The 21,328-nt window shown below is 32.0% G+C and overlaps 1 protein-coding gene across 50 annotated transcripts in view; it reads left to right on the top strand.

Moving 5' to 3' along the window:
* LOC145258325 (centaurin-gamma-1A-like) overlaps positions 1–21,328 on the top strand; it is a 511,784-nt gene that overhangs the window by 334,973 nt on the left and 155,483 nt on the right. For 36 of the 50 annotated variants that reach the window (XM_080116462.1, XM_080116427.1, XM_080116420.1 and 33 more), the window contains exon 9: positions 1,385–1,486. The exons of the other annotated variants lie outside the window; for them this stretch is intronic. In XM_080116462.1, the coding sequence (XP_079972588.1) occupies positions 1,385–1,486 (102 nt within the window). The remainder of the gene's footprint in view (positions 1–1,384; positions 1,487–21,328) is intronic. 50 annotated transcript variants of the gene reach the window in all.

Genomic DNA, 21,328 nt, shown 5'->3' on the forward strand with positions numbered 1-21,328 from the left:
CTCTCTCTTTCTTGTCTCTCTCTCTTTCTAGTCTTTCTCTCTTTCTTGTCTCTCTCTCTCTCTTTCTTGTCTCTCTTTCTCTTTCTTGTCTCTCTCTCTCTTTCTAGTCTTTCTCTCTTTCTTGTCTCTCTTTCTCTTTCTTGTCTCTCTCTCTTTCTTGTCTCTCTTTCTCTTTCTTGTCTCTCTCTCTTTCTTGTCTCTCTCTCTCTTTCTTGTCTCTCTCTCTCTCTAGTCTTTCTCTCTCTCTAGTCTTTCTCTCTCTCTAGTCTCTCTCTCTCTAATCTCTCTCGTCTCTCTCTCTCTCTTTAGTCTCTCTCTAATCTCTCTCTCTCTCTCTTTAGTCTCTCTCTCTCTCTTTAGTCTCTCTCTCTCTCTTTAGTCTCTCTCTCTCTCTTTAGTCTCTCTCTCTCTCTCTTTAGTCTCTCTCTCTCTCTTTAGTCTCTCTCTCTCTCTCTCTTTAGTCTCTCTCTCTCTTTAGTCTCTCTCTCTCTTTAGTCTCTCTCTCTCTTTAGTCTCTCTCTCTCTTTAGTCTCTCTCTCTCTTTAGTCTCTCTCTCTCTCTCTTTAGTCTCTCTCTCTCTCTTTAGTCTCTCTCTCTCTCTCTTTAGTCTCTCTCTCTCTCTCTTTAGTCTCTCTCTCTCTTTAGTCTCTCTCTCTCTTTAGTCTCTCTCTCTCTCTCTCTAGTCTCTCTCTCTCTCTCTCTCTAGTCTTTCTCTCTATCTCTAGTCTCTCTCTAGTCTTTCTCTCTATCTCTAGTCTCTCTCTAGTCTTTCTCTATATAGTCTCTCTCTCTATATATATATATAGTCTCTCTCTCTCTAGTCTCTCTATATATATAGTCTCTCTAGTCTCTCTCTCTCTCTAGTCTCTCTCTCTCTCTAGTCTCTCTCTCTCTCTCTAGTCTCTCTCTCTCTCTAGTCTCTAGTCTCTCTCTCTCTCTAGTCTCTCTCTCTCTCAGTCTCTCTGGTACTTGTAAGATTTTAATTGGATATTATTACTACTGATTGTTAAATAGAATCCAACTGTTTTTATTAACCTATTTTTTTATTTTTTTTATTTTTATTTTTACAATCTTATGAAAATTACATTCAATTGTGTGTGTGTGTGTGTGTGTGTGTGTGTGTGTGTGTGTGTGTGTGTGTGTGTGTGTGTGTGTGTGCATTTAGGTGCAAGAGTGTGCACGCACCTGTATGTGTGCGTGTGTATGTCTCCATTTGTTGCATGATCTTTTCATTGTTTTTTTTGTGTGTGTTTTTGAATTAAACGCGTATGTCCCGGACGATCATCTCCGCCGGTCGCTATCTTAAAAAAAAAAAAAAAAAAAACCGAACCATTCTGACTTTTAATGACGAAAATCGCATGCTGCATGCTCCTTTTATTTCTAGGAGTCTGATAGGTTGGATTTCAGGGCAGGTTCTGGCTTGACACCAATTGCTGGCCGCAAGAACAAGCGAGCTTCATCTGTGCACAAGTCAAATTCATTCAGCGTAAGTGTCTCCTCCTCATCATCATCCTCCACATATCTTCTTTCCTCCTCCCTTTAGAAAGAATCCCTCCCCCATTCTTTTTTAAATTCATTTTCATTTTTTTTTTTTTTTGTAATACACTGTCCACAACATATATGCTTTATATATATATATATATATATATATATATATATATATATATATATATATATTTTTTAGAAGTTTAGATAAGATAAGCTATAGGATAGACAGATGAGATAGATTGGCTGAAGAGAGCTTGATATTGAGACCGAAAACGATTTTCTAATATCAGGTTTGAAACCGTCGGTACCGATGGCTTATCTTAGCTAAACTTCTGAAAATAAAAAAAAAATGTAAATATTATGCTCTTATTTTGAAAAATTTTTCCTTACAATACAGCACTCTGCTGGAATTCTTTTTTCCTAAAACTATAACTAAGTGTATATATATATATATATATATATATATATATAAATCTAACAATATAAAAATATACTTAAGTAAGCAAGCTACATGGGAATGTTTTTCATTCTTAAAGAAAAATTCTTTGGACAGAAGGAAATGATAACTCATTGTATGAAGGAGAGAAATATGAAATCGGGTAAAAAAAAAAAAAATTAAAAAACTAAGGGCACTGATTTATTAGGAGTTGGTATAGGCACAGGTTAACTATAAAAACATTCTTAAAATGTAAATCTGTTATTAGATTGATGAATTCAATTCTGAAATTAAACAAACATTTCTGTGTAGCTTACTTGCCATGCGTAGATTTTTATACTAGTACTAAGCTCTACTTACATATTGCGCACTCTTGAAGCATGTACTGATAATATACACATGTATACACACACACATATATATATGAAATAATAGTTTATATATATATATAAAATAGTAATGTGTGTAAAGGTACGCATATATATATATATATATATATATATATATATATATATATATATATATATATATATATATGAAATAGTAATATATGAATATCTGATAGAATATGTAGGAAAGGTTAAACAAAGGACATTTTATGTCGACCAAGAAATAATATAAACAGTCATCCTTTTTTTCAGATTTAATATTTTGTTTCATTTATGAAACGTTGTCAAGAATAGCATTTATTGTACAGTCAGATTAAATATACAAAAAAAAAATTAAAGTGGCAGTGAAACACAAGCTCAAAAAGCAGCATGGCTAAAGTGAACAAATGCTGGACAAAGTTTCATAACTGGAACGAAATACTGAAATTACAGAAAGCATGACTGTTAACTTATTTTGTTCTGTATAGCTCGATCTTTTTCTTATATCTATACCTACTTGTAGAAGTTTAAATGGAAAACTTGGATATTCCAAAACAAACTCATAAAGTAGTTATTATTAAAAGACTTCATCAGTAATTAAATGAATTTTTTATTTATGTTTTTGCTTTTTAGAAAATCCAACCCTATTTTGTACAAATAAACTTTGTCTGCTTTGTCCACCAAGTTTCAATCCCGAATGTCCAGCAGTCTTTGTCATTCAATGATTTGCATATCTGGATATGACATGCAAAATTGCCAATAACTCTTAGACATGCCTCTCTCTCTTGGCATGTTCATGATTTTGGCCGTGACGGCTCGCTTCAGTTCAAGTATTGTCTGTAAATTATTTTGGTATATGTTATCTTTAAGATAATGACTGATAAAATTTTATAGGAGGTTCTAGTCTGGTGTATGCATGTGCAGCCCATTAAGGATCACACCTTTTACTGATAAGACGATCACTAAAGTGTTTCCACAATCATTTCAATAAATTATCCTGTTGAAATTTTTGTTAATTTCTCCATTTGCTTAAGTTTTCCCAAAATTCCTTATCGATTGCTATGTAGTGCTCAGTATTAATCAATGCAGAGGCAATCATTTGGAACATGATTAAAAACAAAATTTCTGTTGGATGTTTATAAACGCAAATCAATGGACAAATCTATTATGTTTTTCTTTTGTTTTTTTTACTGATGAGTCGCCACTTATTATGGCCTAAAGACCACTCAAGGGTAAGAGTTAATGAATGTAAGGTGGTATTGTAGTAATCGTTAACGGTGTGAATTGGGTAGAATTTGATTATTTATGGGGACGGCTCAACAATAACTTGTTTAGATTAGATTTGAAGGCTATTATGTTATATTTAACCGGGAAGCAAGTCAGCAGAACAGTATTCCACAGGCAGGCAGTTCTGGGAAAGAAGCTTTGTTCATAGAATCTGCGTTTAAAATTAGGCACAGATAAAGAGTGAGAGAAATCATATATAGTAGTTGTAGCTAATTGAGTGTTTTTTAATGAAAGTTTGGCAAGAGGGGATCATAGATTAGAGTTCAGTCGAGTACTTGCCATGAAAATAATGATAGAGCAAAGACAGACTTGCAATGTCTCTTCTGTGGGAAAGAGGTTGCAGGAAAGAGAAAAGGTTTTGAAGCCTGTTTTGAACTCTGTCAAGGCTGGAAATCTGAAGTCTTTTAATGATAAAAACCAAATATTGAAATCTTGTGCGAGTTTATTTGATTGTATTGGTATATCTGCTTTTTCCATTTCATCTTTATATTTTAAGGATGCAGGGTTTAGCTGATATAAGCAGTGTTAAACTTCAAACAATATATAAATACCAGTATTTATATAGAGATAATTTAATCCCAACTGAATAAAAAAGCTAAATACGCAATAGAGAGTAGAGCTTATAACAAAGAAAATGAAAACTGTAAGTTGAAATTTACAACCAGTATTCTTTGACTGAATACTTCAAAAAACAATTTACAAAATTTACATTTGTAAATTGATTTTTGGAGTATTCAGTTGAACAATAAATTTGGATTGTGAATTTCAACTTGGGTTTAATTTTCTTTCTCTTATATATATATATATATATATATATATATATATATTAATGCCTTATGATTAAACAGAAAGTCAGTTTAAAGCTCAATAGTACTTTGAATACTAGAGTTCAAATTATAACAAGGTAGTAGAGTCCTAGTTTTTTGTTTAAAGCATTTTCTTTTATTGTTTCCATTTTTTTTTTTTTTTTTGTTAAATAATTGTTCAACCCACTTGCATCATCATGGTGCAATACAGTGATATAACAAAATCGGCCAATCTGAAAATTTTTTTTTTTTTTTTTTTTTTTTTTTACTGAAGAAAAATATTTTTCGTAAATATTTTTTGTTAGGATTGTCCTTTTTGATTGTATTGACTCCCACCAATTAGACATACTTTAGTTTTATAGTAAGTGAGGAAAAAATGATTTACTATGATTGGAACGATCGTATTTAAAAATATTTTTCACAAGTGCTTTAAACAGAAAGCTGTTACTTCATTCTATAATATATAATATTCCCATTTTCAGTCAATAAAAATAAGGAACAATGGTGGCAGTGCATAGCATCTTCTACTTATTTTTATCCATATTTGAAATAGAAGTTAAATACATTTTTGGTTTATAAATTCTTTGATTGAATTGTATTTCTGTTTCACAATTTTCTGTAGACAATCAGTACAATTATATTTTTTTATGTTTATTTAATTTTTTTTTATTTTTCATATTTTTTGTGGAAATTTAAAATTTGTGATGAAAATTTTTCAAAATAATTATTTTAATCTTTAAAATGTATTTGTTAATATTGTTAAGATTGTAATTTCTCACACCTTGTATTTTTTGTTTTCAAACAAATTACTACTTTAATGCGAGAAATAATTTATCGGTTTTGTTTATTTTTTATTCTTTTAAAAAAAGGAAATATTTAAACTCTTTAAAATTATTTGGCTTAATTTTTTTTTTAAGTGGAAATATTTAAGTTTTGTAGTGAAAAAAAAAATATTTTTCATACAAATTTGCATAGTTTTTGAGTTCATGAAAATATTGAATTTAAAATTCTCTGAATTTTCTTTCCCCGCCCTTAAAAGAATTCAAATAAGTAGTCAATTGTTAGCACTGATAGGAATTTAAAAAATATTTAAATCGTAAGTAGTGAAGAAAAAAATTAAAACTTTTTTTTTTTAATTTTTTTTTTTTAGTATTTATGAATATATTAAAATATTGATTTTAAAGTTATTTGAATTTTCTCCCCCCCCCCCAAAAAAAAATGAAATCAAATAATCACCTACTGCCACCGATAGGAACTAAAAAAAAAAAATGTTTTCTTTAATCAAAAAATCCTTTTTATTTTCCTACAAATTCAGTATATTTTTGAAGCTGATAAATATAAAAAAATATTTTTTAAAAGTTTGGGGGGGGGGTTTCATATAATCTGATGTCAAACTTTCATTTTTTTTTTTTTTTATTATTATTTTACCATTAAATCATTTTTTCTTCATCTTCATCAAACACCCGCATAAATTGATCGTAGATACACAAATAAAATATTGTAAAGAAATTTTTGAAAAAAAATCACTTTTCTTTTTTTAATGATGATTTTTAAGCAACATTAATTTAAAAAATGTCACCTTCCTATTCTGATATCTTTTTAAAATATACTGTGATGTTTTTCAAATCTCAACAAGAATCATCCAAGATGGTGGTATCCCCCCCCCAAGACTTGTAATAATGTCCACCAAGTGTGTTAATATCAAATCCTTGTCATTATTTAGAAGATTAAAAAAATGTGAGGATAGAATGTGATATTTTTGAGGCCTATGACATACTTTTGGTTACAGACATGCAGACGAAAAATATATTTCAGTATTTTCATTATTTATTTTAATATTTTTATGGTATGTTTTTTGGAGGGTATATTTTTACTAAATGTTACTTTGCCAAAAAGTGAGCTGAAGTTAAAAAGAAGAAAATCTGACTCTACTATATAAAAAAAAATATATAAAAAACAAAACAAAAAAGAAATATTGATGAATCGCTCGTTCTTCTTCTTCTTGAGCTGCATTACTCACTAGTTTGAAATCTTTGTATGTAGTAAGAAACACTGATTACTTAGTCATCGCAATTTCTTCATTTAGTCTTTTATGATTGAACACTGTTTGATATTTTGTCTTCAGAGACGTAGAAATTGAATTGAAATCTTTACTCTGTGGACTGGAAATTTGTTCTGAACTAAATCGTATGAAAAGAATGTCATGTTGAGTGTGAATTATTTAATTCCATGAACCGGCAATCAAAATTGCGAAATTAAATCTTTTATTATGAATAAAATATTTAATTCTGCAATTTTCATTTATTAAAATTAAAATATTAAAATTCACAATTATACTATCATGTCTATTGTAATAGGGCTGCTGATACTAGTAGTAGCAGCAGCAGCAGTCACATTGCACATATGCAAATGACCAAGCCAGTGTCCAATACGATGTCACAGCTAAGGAAACAGCAGAGATAAAGAGATGTGTCCGGAAAAAGCATGTATTCGAGACACATGGGTGATGTTACAGCAGAGACGAAAAGTTGCACGTGGCCAGAGAAGCACGTGTTTGAGACATGAGTCTAATAATCTCACTATATGGAGCAAGAATAAATAAATTTTGTTCAGACTGAAACAGGAGACAAATTTCTTTCCTCTTCGTTTCCTCTGTTTCCTTTGCGATGAAGTCTACACATCAACAACATTACATTTTCTATTTGAACCTCCATGTTTCTAATGGTCAATTTGAACGATTAATTTATTTCACCTTCATAATATGATGTCACATTTGTCCAATAATGAATCAGAGCGTTGATATATAACATGGTAATGATTTAAGATTTTTTTTTAAATTTCACTCCACACAACGAACTTGCAATGGGAGTATATACCTGCCATCAAAATTGATGGAGAAAAAAAGTTAGTGACATCAAAAAATTAAAATGAAAGAAAGAAAACATCTCAAACTGAAATGTTTTTTAAAAAATCTCATTATGGAAATAAAGTGAGGGTTGTCTGACTTACTATTAGCTTTCTCAATTCTTTGAAATACTTGAAAGCAATACATCAGGCAGTTTTGTTTTTTCTTACTAATTTTATGACTATGCAGATACACCTGCATATGCAGACCGATTGATGGCAACCTTCTGTCTCATGAGACAATGGCATTCTGCATCTAGTCTGATGTACTGCAACATCTGTTGTGACTATAAAGTCGATGCTGGAGTTGCCTCTCCATATGCAGGCCTAGGCACGTGATAAAGAGACCTAGATTTGCCCAGTTACTAGGGTCCCCCTCTCAGTGTTGCAAAAAGTCCATCGAAAAAGCTAGCTAATACGATCGGAGCCAGTACAGTTGTAGGAGTTGCCAAAAAGGTGTTGCAGTGCTTCACCAAACTGCATACTAAGTTTTTGTGTTTACTCCCTTAGCCTTTGCCTTCTCTAAGGCAGTCGAGCTATTTTCCCATAACTTGTGAAAATTTGAAAATATTTCCAACTTTGACAAAAATAACGGAGATCTTCAGTGTAGTTATTGTTGTATCAAAATGTAAGTGAAATCCGTTAAGTGATTTCTCTTAAAAAGCGCTGGGCATAAGAAATGCGAATTTCCTGACTGTAAAAATTTGAACAAATTTCCAATTTTGATGAAAATAACAGATCCTGATGCAGACTAAGATGAAGATACAAACTTTGTTCCCATCATGCCTTTTTAAACAATCACATGATGAATAACCCCTTCCCACTTGTCGTGTACCGAGTCAAAGGTTATTGGTGGAAGGAAATACCCTGTCGCTGAATAAACAGTCTGGCAATGTGACTACATTGACAGCAAAATCCTACAATAGGCATTTGCAGATGGATGCGTGGGTGTCACAAATTTTTATATAATATCGACCTAAAGACCATCCTGTGTTTGGAGTTTCCTCCCTCAGTAACCCATTCATCCAATTCAGCATATACAACATCCAGCTCAATACACCTCAACCAACTCAACACATTTCATTCAGCTCAATATGCCTCATCCAACTCTATATACATCAATATCATATTCACACCATTTCAGTCAAGTAGCCTCTAACCTCCTCCAGCTCAGTATGCCTTATTCAATTCCCTGTCATATTCGCACCATTTCAACCCGTTTTAAAAAAAAAATGTTCAGTATCATAAGAACTTGTCTCCTCAAGTTTAAAAGAATACACTCCGAAGAACATAAGTCTTGGTGAATCAATAATTTTTATAATCTACAAAGGTTAATCAACATCTATGGGTGTTTGCATTTGTGTTACAGAAGATGAAGAAAATACATGCGTTACAATATAAGATAATTATATCCAACCACCGTAAATAATGGACTCTAGTTGCATCGTTATAAGTATTGCCTTGTCAATATTACATAAGATATTCAGATAATTCTTTTTTTTTTTTTTTTTTTTTTTTGTAACCGTTTTCAGTTTTAGTTTGCTTCTAACACATACACACATGAATACATACATGTGTATGTGTGCATATATATATATACACACACACACACACACACACACACACACTGTACTTTAGGGTAATTGCACCAACTAAAAAGAAGTGCTCTTTATATGCGTGGTTGGCAAAAGAGCACTTTTAGCTAGTTGGCACAATTACCCCAAAATATGGTGTGTGTGTGTGTGTGTGTGTGTGTGTATATATATATATATATATATATATGTTTTTAACTCATTTCAAAGTGTTTTTTAACATATTTTATTAACTGTTTGCTCATATTATAAGCTCTATTTCCTATTTGGTTTTATCGAGCTTTTACATCTGGCTGAGATAATTTTATAAATATTAATTCTTTAATATTTATAATATACGTTTATTTTTACCATCTTGGATTATTTTGGTAAATTTAATTGTAATTTTTATTATATATATATATATATATTAGTAAACATTCGAAAACCACAGATGTATTGATTTCACATTCATATTGTTTTATTGCCGATATGCTGCGTTTTACATTCTTACGTTTTTCATTGAATGGTAAAAATTCACCAAACAAATTTCAGAGACACAAGTTCCTCAAAAAAAAGAAAAAAAAAGAAAAAGGTTTTTGCCCCCCCCCTCTTTCCTTGGATTGAAAATGATAAATGGGAATTTTTAAAAATCATGAGAAAAATTTAAAAAAAAAAATCTTATAGTATATATTGAAACCTTCTGCAGATTTAAAAAAAAAAAAAAAAAAAAAAGAAGCATAATTCAGATCACAAAAAGAAAAAACTGTATTTTTTCCAAAGAACTTATATATGTCTCTGAAGAGTAGCTTGATTACTTTCTACCGTTCAATGAAACACGTGTAAGACAACATATCAGCAATAAAGCAGTATGAATGTTTGTTTCTAACACACATAAATACATGTATACACACGTGTGTGTGTGTGTATATATATATATATATATATATATATATATATCGGTAATAAACATTCCAAAGCCACAGAAGTATTTATTTCGCATTCACATAGTTATTGTCAAGTTTGGCAAACATCCCCACACACATGTGTGCATATCTATATATGTACGTGTGTGTACGTGTTCTTTTAGTAAATTTAGTGTTTTTCCTGTTTCTTACTCGCAGAACCTAATTCCGATATAGTCATATTATTTTGCTAGTCATATTTGTATCAGTTTACCAAAGTGCATGCGATAAGCTCTCCGCAAAGTTAAATGTTGAAGAATCAGTTGACCTCGGGTTACAGTAGAATTCCTTTTAATCTAATCGAATTGAACAATTCCTTGTTCTCTAATAATAATCTCGACCCCATCCATCCCCAATTTTTTTATGTATGATTTGTGGACTTTTTAAAAAAAAAATTTGTTGTTGTTTTCTTTAAATTGTTTTTTATTAATAACTATTTTGCTTTCCTTTCTTTTATATCCATTTTTTTTTCTTTTTCTAAAAATTAATTCTTACCAATTTTGTACTCAATTCTTTGTCATATTTGAGCCAGTCCATTATTGTTTTCTTGTGTTTTTCTTGACCTGTTTTTTTTTTTTTTTTTTTTTTTTTTATTACTCAAGCAACATTCTATGTAATCCTCTTTCCCTCCCTTTTCTTCTTCCTCTTTTTTCGTCCTCTTTTACTGTCTCCTTTTCCGACTCCCTTTCCTCTTTTCATTTAACCTCCTTTTTTTCTCATTTCCCTTCACATTTCCTTTCTCCTCCACACTTTCCCCCGCTCCTCTTTTATCCTCCTCCCCATTTTCGTCTTCCTATTTTTCCTTCCAAATGAGTCTTGAATATTTTCTTTCGTTAATTTAATAAAAATAAGTTGTGGGCAAAATATTAAATGAGATAATTTAAAACAAAATAGTCAAATTGACTTTTAATAATAATAATAAAAATCCATACACTTTTACATTTGTTTAGACGTACGTTATCACCAGTCACACCTTTTTTTTTTTTTAATGAGTTTATCTCCAAAGTGATTAAGAAATATTTTACGTTGCTAAGTATAAAATAGTTTACATTCGTTTTAAAATGAACTGTTCCAAAACGGAATTCGACTAAAACAATTTAAAAAATTATTTGCATTTTTTTTTTTCTTTTTAACTTAAATAAAGCAATATATTTAATTTATTTAAAGAATATTTAGCTGACAATGGCATTTACTTTTACAGAAGAAATAGTCAAGATAGAGCAAATAGTTTAGAAGGATAACTCCAAAATAACGCTAGTCCTTCTCTCTGCTTATCTCAGCATTGCTCCAAGACTAGACTTGCACAATACAAGGTGATTGCTCGACCCTTTTTAGTGGGTAATCACTTTTTTTATATTATTAATCTTAACAGATATTTATTTTTACGGAAATATTCTTAAAAAATAAACTATACAGGTAGTAAACAAGAGAGAGAGTCGAAAGTGAACTTTGTGTTTACTTTCGGCCACCTCATAACTCTTGCTTCTCTTATTTTGTCCTTTAGTCCTCATATTCCATGAGCCATGTTTCTGACAAAGGGGAAAGCATTGCTGCCTTCTGGGTCAATCTAGCTAAAATGTATCGTTGAGTACTTTTTTAAGCTGCTTGCATCCAGCGGTTTCATGTCTTGTTTGAGCGATTAAAAAGAACAACAAAAAAAAACAAATGAAATTGCCACAAGTTCTGCTAATAACTGATTATTTTTACTTCGTCAAAATGAAGCTACATTTTTTTTTTTTTTATTCTTTTAATTCATAATAATGAAAATCAGGAAGTAATCATTTTTGTAACAAGGAAAAGTATAAGAGCTCTTTTTTTTTTTTATGTTGACTTTGTTTCACTGGCGTGAGCGTTTCAATTTTTATGCTTTCTCGGTTTTTTCTTTAATCTTTATTGGTTGGGAGGAAAACCATAATTCAATTCTCTAATGCTGACCTGACCTGAGCTAAAATACACTAAACATTGATGTTTTGTTTTTACCCCCCCCCTTTCCATTTGCAAAACTCAATTATGTTCTGCAAAGTCAAAAACAAAAACAATTTTCCCATATAAAACCAAACCCCATGAATAAATACTTGTAGATATCAAGAACTTGGAGTGTAAAAACTTTTTTGAAAATTACTGGATTCATCATTAAATAACCTGAAAAGGGTTAGTACACTGTAAAGTAGAAAACAACCAAGCTAAACACCATGAATAAATATTTGAAGATATAAAGAACTTGAAGCATAAACACTTTTTGTTTTTAATTACTGGATTTCGCATTATATGCTGCACACACCAAGGAGAGTACTTATGGTTTTGTACCAAATTAAGGAATCGGGTTCATGTGGCATAGTTATGGTCAATGATATATCGGTAATATACAGCAATAATTTTAGATTTTAAATAAAATCATTGAAAATGCAAATACAATGTAATAAAAAAAAAAAAAATTGTATGCGTAGGCATAATATTAAGAGTATTCGATAATGGACCGACAGACCAAGGGTTCAATCTTCAGTACAGTCATATCAAAAATTTTTAAAAATGGCACTTGATATCCCCTTGTTAAACACTCAGCATCATAACATAGGATCAAGGATAAGTGGAGTAACTACAGAAAAAAAGTTATGCCCTCCCCTACACCTTGGTGTAGTAATTAATGAAAAGGTAACCTTCGGGTTACCCTCCACTATAGTCAACCACTTTTTACTTTGCTTAAACGTAGGTGGTGACATAGTTTTGTTTACACACACCATATCTGCATTATAATAAGATTATTATTATTAATTATGAGTTTAAATTATTTGCCCAGATACGTTAGAGTTTTTCTGATTAAAAAAGAAAAATGGTTACCTGTTCTATGCAGACTCTTTGTCCTTTCATAACCCTAATCCATTTCTTTTTGTCCACATCTCCCCTTTATCTCTCGCCTGTTATATCATTTCTGGCCAAATTTAATTAGAATGTTGCTTTGGTTCATTCCAAGTTTGTGTTTTTATGTTGTTGTTTTTTTGTTTTTGTTTTTTTCAGCGTCATTTGCTAAGGTGATGTTAAACTATATCCTCATCAACAATTTACAAAAGTTTTTTTAGTTAATATAAAAAAAAAATAATTTTATTACATTGAAAAGAAGAAAAAAAAAAACGATTTTGTTGGTATTATTTGGATTATTGGTTTCATCTTGAGTACTATGTTCACAACATTTTGGTTGATATATCCTCCAACCTTCTCCAGATGCATCTTGTTGAACTAAGTAATCTGCACAGAACAATCCTTTATTAAACCTTGGGAGTAATAAGTTCTTGTCCTCTCAGCCATGATTTGGTAGAAGCCTTAGGTAGTTCGCCATTGTATTTTGACAGCACGAGATAATGCTACCTCAAAGGATTACATGAAGGTAGATTCTTTAGTTTGACAGAAAGATTCCAGAGTTTGTCAAAGATACACCTGAAGAAGGCTGGAGATTGCATCGACTGAAAGGTTGTGAAAGTAACACTTAAAATGAACACAAAAATCTAAATAATTAGGATAATATGAATTCAATTTCTCTCTTATTCTTGGCTTCTGAAAGCTATCAATCCTCAAAAACCTTAGTAAATGTTATTCTTTTTATTGGATTATGGTTTCAAGTTTTAGTGAAAATAAACAAGGTGTTTCATATCTTTAGAGGATGTGTGTGGTGTGTGTGTGAGATTGGTTATACAAAAATGCACAAAAAAAGTATTTATTTGCAAAAAAGTATATTTTCCTTGATCTTTAACTTTTTCTTGAAAACTACTGGTCTGATCTGGCGTAAATTTTGTATTAACCTTTGTTATAATAAGATGCAGCAAATAAAGCATTACGGTATCTGTTTAATGCACAGTTAAGGATTAATAAGGATTAGCATTTAATGGAAAAATGAGCATAAATTTAACCATAATTTAACATATTTTTTAACAGGCTAAAAGGTCTAATTTATATATATATATATATATATATATATATATATATACAGGGTCATCAGTATTTATCATTACAACTTAAAGTGGTTATATTTAGGAAATTAAACAAAATTTAGAATTTTTGCAAATGTATTATTGTAGAAAAATCAATAGAAAGTTAATACACAAAATATTATTTGATATGTCCACCATCTGTGTTAATAACTAGTTGAGGACGTTTAGGAAAAGCCTTACGTGTGTCACGAATTACTTTCTAGGGGACTTTGGCCCACTCCTTCTGCAGTTTGACCTTCAGAGTTTCCAAGCTTTGATGGTGAGTGGCCGAGACCTTGCTCTCAAGGTATGACCAGATCCCAAAATCAATGGGGGCCATTCCTCTTTGGGAATGAAGTGCGGGACATTCTCGGAAAGCGACTCCTGAGTTTTTTTGGCCTCATATGATGGTGCGTTCTGAAAAGACTAGGGACGTTTTTTGAAGTGCTTCTGTGCCCAGGGCAACAATGCGCCAACGAGGATGTCATCTTGATAGTTTTGCTGGTTCAATTTCACCTCCTGGTCAACAAAAAAGAGGGGACTTTTTCCGGACTCTGTCACGGCTGCCCAGACCATCACTGAGGCGGCACATTGTTTCCTTGTCATCACTCAGGATCCTTCGTCCCCATCCCTCAACCAAACCCGATCGTTTTGGGTGTTAAAGTGGTGTTCAACATCAAATTTCTTCTCATCACTGAAAATAAGATTTGGTAGCGTGCCATCCTGAATGCGGGAAAGAAGAATCTGGGATCTTTAGAGTCGTTTATCAACAACTTGATCAGAAAGGTGTTGGTTCTTGACATGTTTGAATGGAGACATCTTCAGGTCCTTTCGGAGTACAGGTGACATGGTTCCATACAACACTCTCAACTCTTTAGCCAGATTCTGGATGGATCTCTTAGGATTCCTCCTGATCTTTTCTCTGATGGATTTAACAAGTTTAGGGGTTCTAGCTGTTCGAGGGCGACCTTGCTCTGGCCTATTCTGAATGTCTCCAGTCTCCTCAAAACGTCTTAAAGTCCTCCACACCAACATTCTGTTCACTTTCAGGCTCTTACAGATGACCTTCATGGAGTTTCCTGCTTTAAACAGCTCAACAATTGCAGTCCACTTGTCTAAAATACCACTCATGGTTATATTCTGGTATCTGAAAGTATAAAGATTTATGAATAAGTGTACAAAATAGAGGAATACCGAGAAAATGATTAAAATTATAGTTTGAAATAGACTGGAACGCTAAATATTGATGACCCTGTATACTAGCAGTTCAGCCCGGCTTTTCTCGGGCCCTATGTATTGTTCATAACTTTCTGCACATGCGCGCGTACACACACACACACACATTAAAGTTTTACTCATGTCCAGGTAACCTACATCGAAAATTTAAAATGTTTATACCCAAAATTGGTGGAGGAGTTTGGTAGAGTCTGAAACAGTCAACTCTTTCAATTTTGACTTCTTGGCAGCCAAATTTTTTCCCAAAAACTGATTAAGAAGTTTGCTGCATGCCTGAATACCCTTATGTAAAATTTCAAATGTTTAGACCCAAAATTGGCTGAATAGTTTGCTAGGGACTGCAAAGGTAAAATCTTTTGAACTTTAACTCCTTGGCAGTCAACTGTACCAAACTCCTCTACCAATTTTGGGTCTAAACACTTGAAATTTTAGATCTAGGTTCCTTGAACATGGATCAAACTTTTTAACTTGATTTAAGCCCAAAACAAATGTTAAGGGGTCAAAATTGGGGTCAAAGTTTAAAAAAAAATGACCTCTCAGCCAAGTTTTGGTCTGAACATTTGAAATTTCACATAAAGTGTAATCAGACATAGGCCAAGCTTTTTAATCAGTTTTTGAGCGAAAATTTGTCTGCCAAGAGGTCAAAGTTGAGAGTTGATCTTTACAGATTCTACCAAACTCCTCCGCCAATTTTGGGTCTAAACATTTGAAATTTTAGATTTAGGTTACCTGGACATGAGTCAAATCTTTTAATATATATATATATATATATGCACATAAAGTTATGAACAGTACATAGGGCATAAGCAAAGCTGGGCTGAACTGCTAGTAAAGAAAAAAATAATAATCAGATCGTTTTGGTTTGAGAATGTTGTTGGAGATAGCGACGGTCAATAACATGTACCACACGTATCAAATCATAGATCTTTAATTGACACTCATTTTTATTGTTGTTCAGATTTTAGGAATCCAAAGTTTGTTTTTCTTGTCCTGTTCATAAGTTAAGTTTACTGAGACTCGCTGTAAAAAAAATGTATACATGATTTCAACATGAAATCACCCGATGAAAGTTAATACACCATAAAACATAACAATCAACCAATGAGTTCGGTTAAACTGCAATTGTTTTTTTTATGGCAAATCCTTCTACCATACCAGATGAACGTATTAGTTTTAACTACAAACGAAATTTTAGAATTTGTCAGCGGAGGATGTTAGAAAAAGTCGGAAAAGAATTGAAAGATTCAGGATTTTACTATATAGAAAGTCCGAGCGATGGCCAATGATTATATTGTTGGAAAGCTCCCCAAAAAGAGACAGTTCTTTCATTTTTTTTTTCACCCCAAACAAGGCACTGTGTCACTTGGATGTAAGAAGCTACTATTTGGGACAAAATTTGTAGGGATACTATGTAGGGAGTTGAGCAGCAAGATGTCTGTTCACATTACACTTCTGCATGTCAGTACAGTCAGGGAAGAAGGGACACGAGAGGGAATTCCAAATTGCAGTTGTAGAGAAGAAACTATTTAAGTAGGTCTTTTGGTATCTAGGGATTTCTGCAGCATAAGAGTGATTTTGTTGCTTGTCAGGTTAATCGGGGGTATTTATGTTGAGTTAGGGGTTCAAGAGCTTCAAGTTCATCGGAGTACTTTCCCTTTAAATATTTGTAAAATAGGAACAGGGATGCAACATTTTGTAAAAAAATATAATTCTAAAATAAAAAAAAAATGTTTGTAAAATTTGAAAATCTTAAATATAATTCCATGTTAATCATTCATTTTGATTGGATAATAAACCGAGGTGATTATCCAATGAAATCACTGTATTTTAGTCAGGGAAAAATCTTTAATTAAAATTTAAAAAAAAAAAAAAAGATTAAAAATTTTTTTTACATTCTCAGTCAAAGGAGTGCCATTTTGAAAATCAAACAATTTAATTCGATAGTTATCTTTTCTTATGACTACTATATTTGGTTCTGTGTCATGTAAACTGTCAAAACTCGTAGCCTTTTATAAATTCTTCTCCAAAAGATGACAAAATTATAAAAATCATCCAAAAAACAATGTTTTCACTAAAACTTGACATGCTATTTTTCTGCACAATAACAAATTTTCATACAATAAAATTAAAATTGTATTTACCATAATTATCGAACGACTGTTATTACAAAAATCATTAGATAAATAATATTCATTTCTGAGTCATTTTTCAAAACCTTTTTTCCATCCTGTGATGGTTCCTATAGAATCTCACAAGTTAGCATTGGCATTCTTTGAAATCTTCCTTTTTATATGGTTATAATTCTTATCATTGATCTTTTTTTTTTTTTTTTAGCAGTCATATTTTAAAGGGTATAAGCTTAAAAAATAAGATTTTTATCTAATACATAAAGAAAAGTTAGTCGGATTTTCTAAGTTAGACCTAAATAGCAGTGTGTCTGATAAATCAATATTTGGTTCTAACTAACTATTGAATAAAGGCAATTTCCTGTCTGTTCTTCAAAAACAAAATCGATTTCAGTGATTGTATACTATATCCAGCCAGGTACAACACAAACCAATATTCATCTTAAATGACTACTGAAACAGACTTAATTATTTACCTTGTTGTAAAAAAAAAAAAAAAAAAAAAAAAAAGACAAAACACACACAGAGGAAAAACTGGCAATATTTCTTAAGATGACTAAATAATTTCTTAAAGGTAGAATATACTGTTGCCAGTTTCAATAATTATGAGGCATTACTCTGCACTGTTTCCAGTGGGGCATATAAAGGCTGCTTTGTTATATATAAAGTGAATGCCAAACAATAAATGTTGCATTGAAAAACAAGAAAAATGTGCAAACCTAAATATTACCATTATGTAATGACCATTCACAAAAACAATTTTGAAATTTCACACGTTTTGCACCAATTATAAAACTGGTAGGAAAATATGACTCCTCAAGTCGGCTTCCTTGAATGGGGGTGGGGTGCAAAGCCAGTTATCTTTTTTTTAATAAAAAGGTTAAATTCAAAATAAACTTTAAGTATTTTATAAAAAAAAATTTTTTTTAAATGCAGTTTAAATTCTTATGGTTATTAAGTTTAACTTATAGTAGATTTAGTACTTGCATTAATTGCGTTAAGTACCTTACCACTAGAAAATGCGCGATTGCAAAACGGAATTATATAACAGTAAAAAGTAAATAAAAAAACTTAATTTCAATTCTTAAATAGAAAATGGGGATCATTAGCTGTTTACCATGTAGCTGTTCCAGAGATTTAAAAACAGGACAGATATTAAATTTCTGGCTCTCCAGTGGAAAATATCACTTCCACAATAACAAAATGTAGATCAACACAATCCAGTTACTATGTAACTAATATATCAATTAAAAGAATTATATATATATATTTCTGTAGAAAATCTTTAGTGTGAGAGTTCAATGTGAAGCAGAGCATGTATAATGGTTAAAAGAAAGAATTCAACACAAACTCAACCAAATCTCATTAAAAATTTATTTCAACCAAAAAAACGAGCCTTTAAAAAAAAAAAAAAAAAAAAAAAATTTTATTTTATTTTTCTAATAAATACAAACATTGGTAAACTTTTTACCATTGTGTGGATCAGATGCAAATCTGAATGGTATGACTCATTTGAAAAGGCTCATTTTTTGGTTACAATAAATTTGAGATTGAATTTTGTTGTATTTTTTTCCTTTAACAGTATTATATATAAAGTGAAATTGTCTGTGTGACTGTACATTTCCCTGCCAAATTATTCTGTCAATTTTCAGTCTACAGAATCGAGATTTGATATAAGGGGTATTGAGATTTGGGAAAATCTTTTTTAATCGGTTTTCTGTCAGAAATTTGGCTGTCAAGAGGTCAAAGTTCAACAATTTGGCCATTGAAAAGTTTACCAAACCCCTCTGCCAATTTTGGGTCTAAACACTTGAAATTTTAGATGTAGGTTCCTTGGACATGGATCAAACTTTTTAACTTGATTTGAACCCAAAACAAATGTTAAGGGATCAAAATCAAAAAGTTATAAAAAAAATGACCTTTCAGCCAATTTTTGGTCTAAACATTTGAAATTTTTACATAAAGAATTAGGGCAAGCTTTTTAATTGATTTTTGGCCAAAAATTTGACTACTAAGGGGTCAAAATTCAAAATATTTGACCTTTGCGATCTCTAGCAAACTATTTAGCAAATAAAATTGGAATAAAAATACATTAAAAAAGCTTGAGTATCTTTGGTGCCAAACAGGCGCGCGCACACACACACACGTATTCAATTATAGGTGAAATACTATAACTGCTTGTGGTGATATTTCATTTTGTTTGTGACATTCTAGTTTTGTGCTTTACTTGTATTACCTTTGACTATCAATCAAAGGATTGTGAGAGAATGACGGAAGCAAGACTGATAGATACGTAAATTAAGACTGGGAGCCTCAGACAACACAAGATCTGTAATATAATATAATAGTATTGCTTGTTGCATAATTACTCTGAAGAAATAAAATTTATCCAGATTCATCAACTTTTCTCCAAGAGATGTTGGAACTCTTAAAAATTCTTGTGAAATTTGCTAAAGTTCTATATTTGTTCGATGATGTATGAACTTATAAAAATGAGTTTTGCGACAGTAAGGCACTAATTTATTACCAAAATTGCAATGTAAATCTTTGTATGAACTGCTTTGCTCCATACAGCAATGTGTAAATTTTTGCTTGAATGTCTAGCCTCTTGATTTTTTAAATATATAAAACATGTATCCAGTGTCCTATTTATAGAAGAGTCCATATTTCAAATTCCAAATTAAATAACTTTGTCCTTTCAATTTGTGTATTCAGTCATTGCACAAAATTTGAACTTGATAATAAAAAAATTTAGAAAACTTGGGTTAAATTCAATAAATTTGCTAGAGTTGCATTGTCTGCCCCTTTTAAATTTTGTGAACTGATCAGAAATAGATGCTTGGCCAGATAATGCTTAGGATTGTTTTAACATCACCTTTGCAAGACTTCGTAAAAGATTGGTGCTTTTTTGTAATCACTCCCCCATGAAAAAAACGTCATGTTTTTTAAATACAACAATCAACATAGATTCTCCAATTATCATGAATCAATATTTTGCATTTGTGTCACCATTTTTCGGCATGATGGTCGTTGCAAATGCACTATCACTGCTCGCTGTTCCGTGGGAAAGATTCAGGAAGCTGCTGTACATCAATACTAACTCGTCTGTTTTACTCTCTTTCTTCCCTGTGTCTTAGGCTTGGAAGTTCTACTATGTTAACTAGGTCCGATGTTCATTCAACACCACTCTTGATTCGTTGTTTGTTCAGATTTGAGGCCTGTGCTCTGCAAATTCTCATACTGCAGTTGGATATATTTTCTGTAGGCAGCCTCAAAGATAGGAGCCAGGGATGATGATGCTCTCAGTTTTTCTAGACCACACATTATGATCCATGCGCTGAAGGTGATCATACAAGAGCAGCTTACTCCAGCAAAAAAAAACAATACTGGCTAAATCCAGCCAAACTTCATGATTCGAGGCAAAGTATTTTCAATAAGAACAGGACTGGTAGATCCTGACTTTGTCTGAACACCATAGTCAGGATCTACCAGACCCTAATACGCGCTATTCTCCTTTATGGCTGTGAGATTTCGCCTATACAAGCAAGTGACCTACTCAAAGTTGGAGATATTTAACCATCACTGCATACGTCACATCCTCCCTGTCATCTGGCAATAATTTAGCCCCAACAGTACAATTTGCACTCGCTGCAAGATCTACTCCCTTCAAAAATCTATCCTTGTCAGATGCCTTTGTTGGTTCAACCCTCCCTTTAATGACACCCAGATGACTTCATCCATGAAGTCATCAACACAGCATCAAAACCAGGCTAGAACAAACATTGTAGTGGTCAACTCAAAAGCTTGGTTCTGGACCCTCACCTTTATGAGATCCGTTGCTGGAACTCTGAATGGTTTACACTCAACATAAGTAGCCTTGGATCACTGTACCTGGTCAGCCAGAGTTTGGGACATGGTAAAGTTGTTGAAAAGATCCGGCCCAACCAACCGAGGGTGAATGCTGTGACGATGACCTAAATATTTTCAACCTGTGCTCGTTCGGCCATGTTACACCGCAGTAAGACATGTGCCTCAAACACATCTGATCTGTAGCAGCTTTTGTGCCATGATCATTTGGATGTGCGGAAGAAAGGATCCCAGCAATTGTTTTGTGAGAAACAATTGCTGGGATTGATGAGATTACGCATCCCCTACACACGCAGCATCTTAGATGATTCG

Source organism: Euprymna scolopes, chromosome 33 (genome assembly GCF_053919585.1).
Source record: "Euprymna scolopes isolate OS-2025 chromosome 33, ASM5391958v1, whole genome shotgun sequence".
NCBI classification, from domain to species: domain Eukaryota; kingdom Metazoa; phylum Mollusca; class Cephalopoda; order Sepiida; family Sepiolidae; genus Euprymna; species Euprymna scolopes.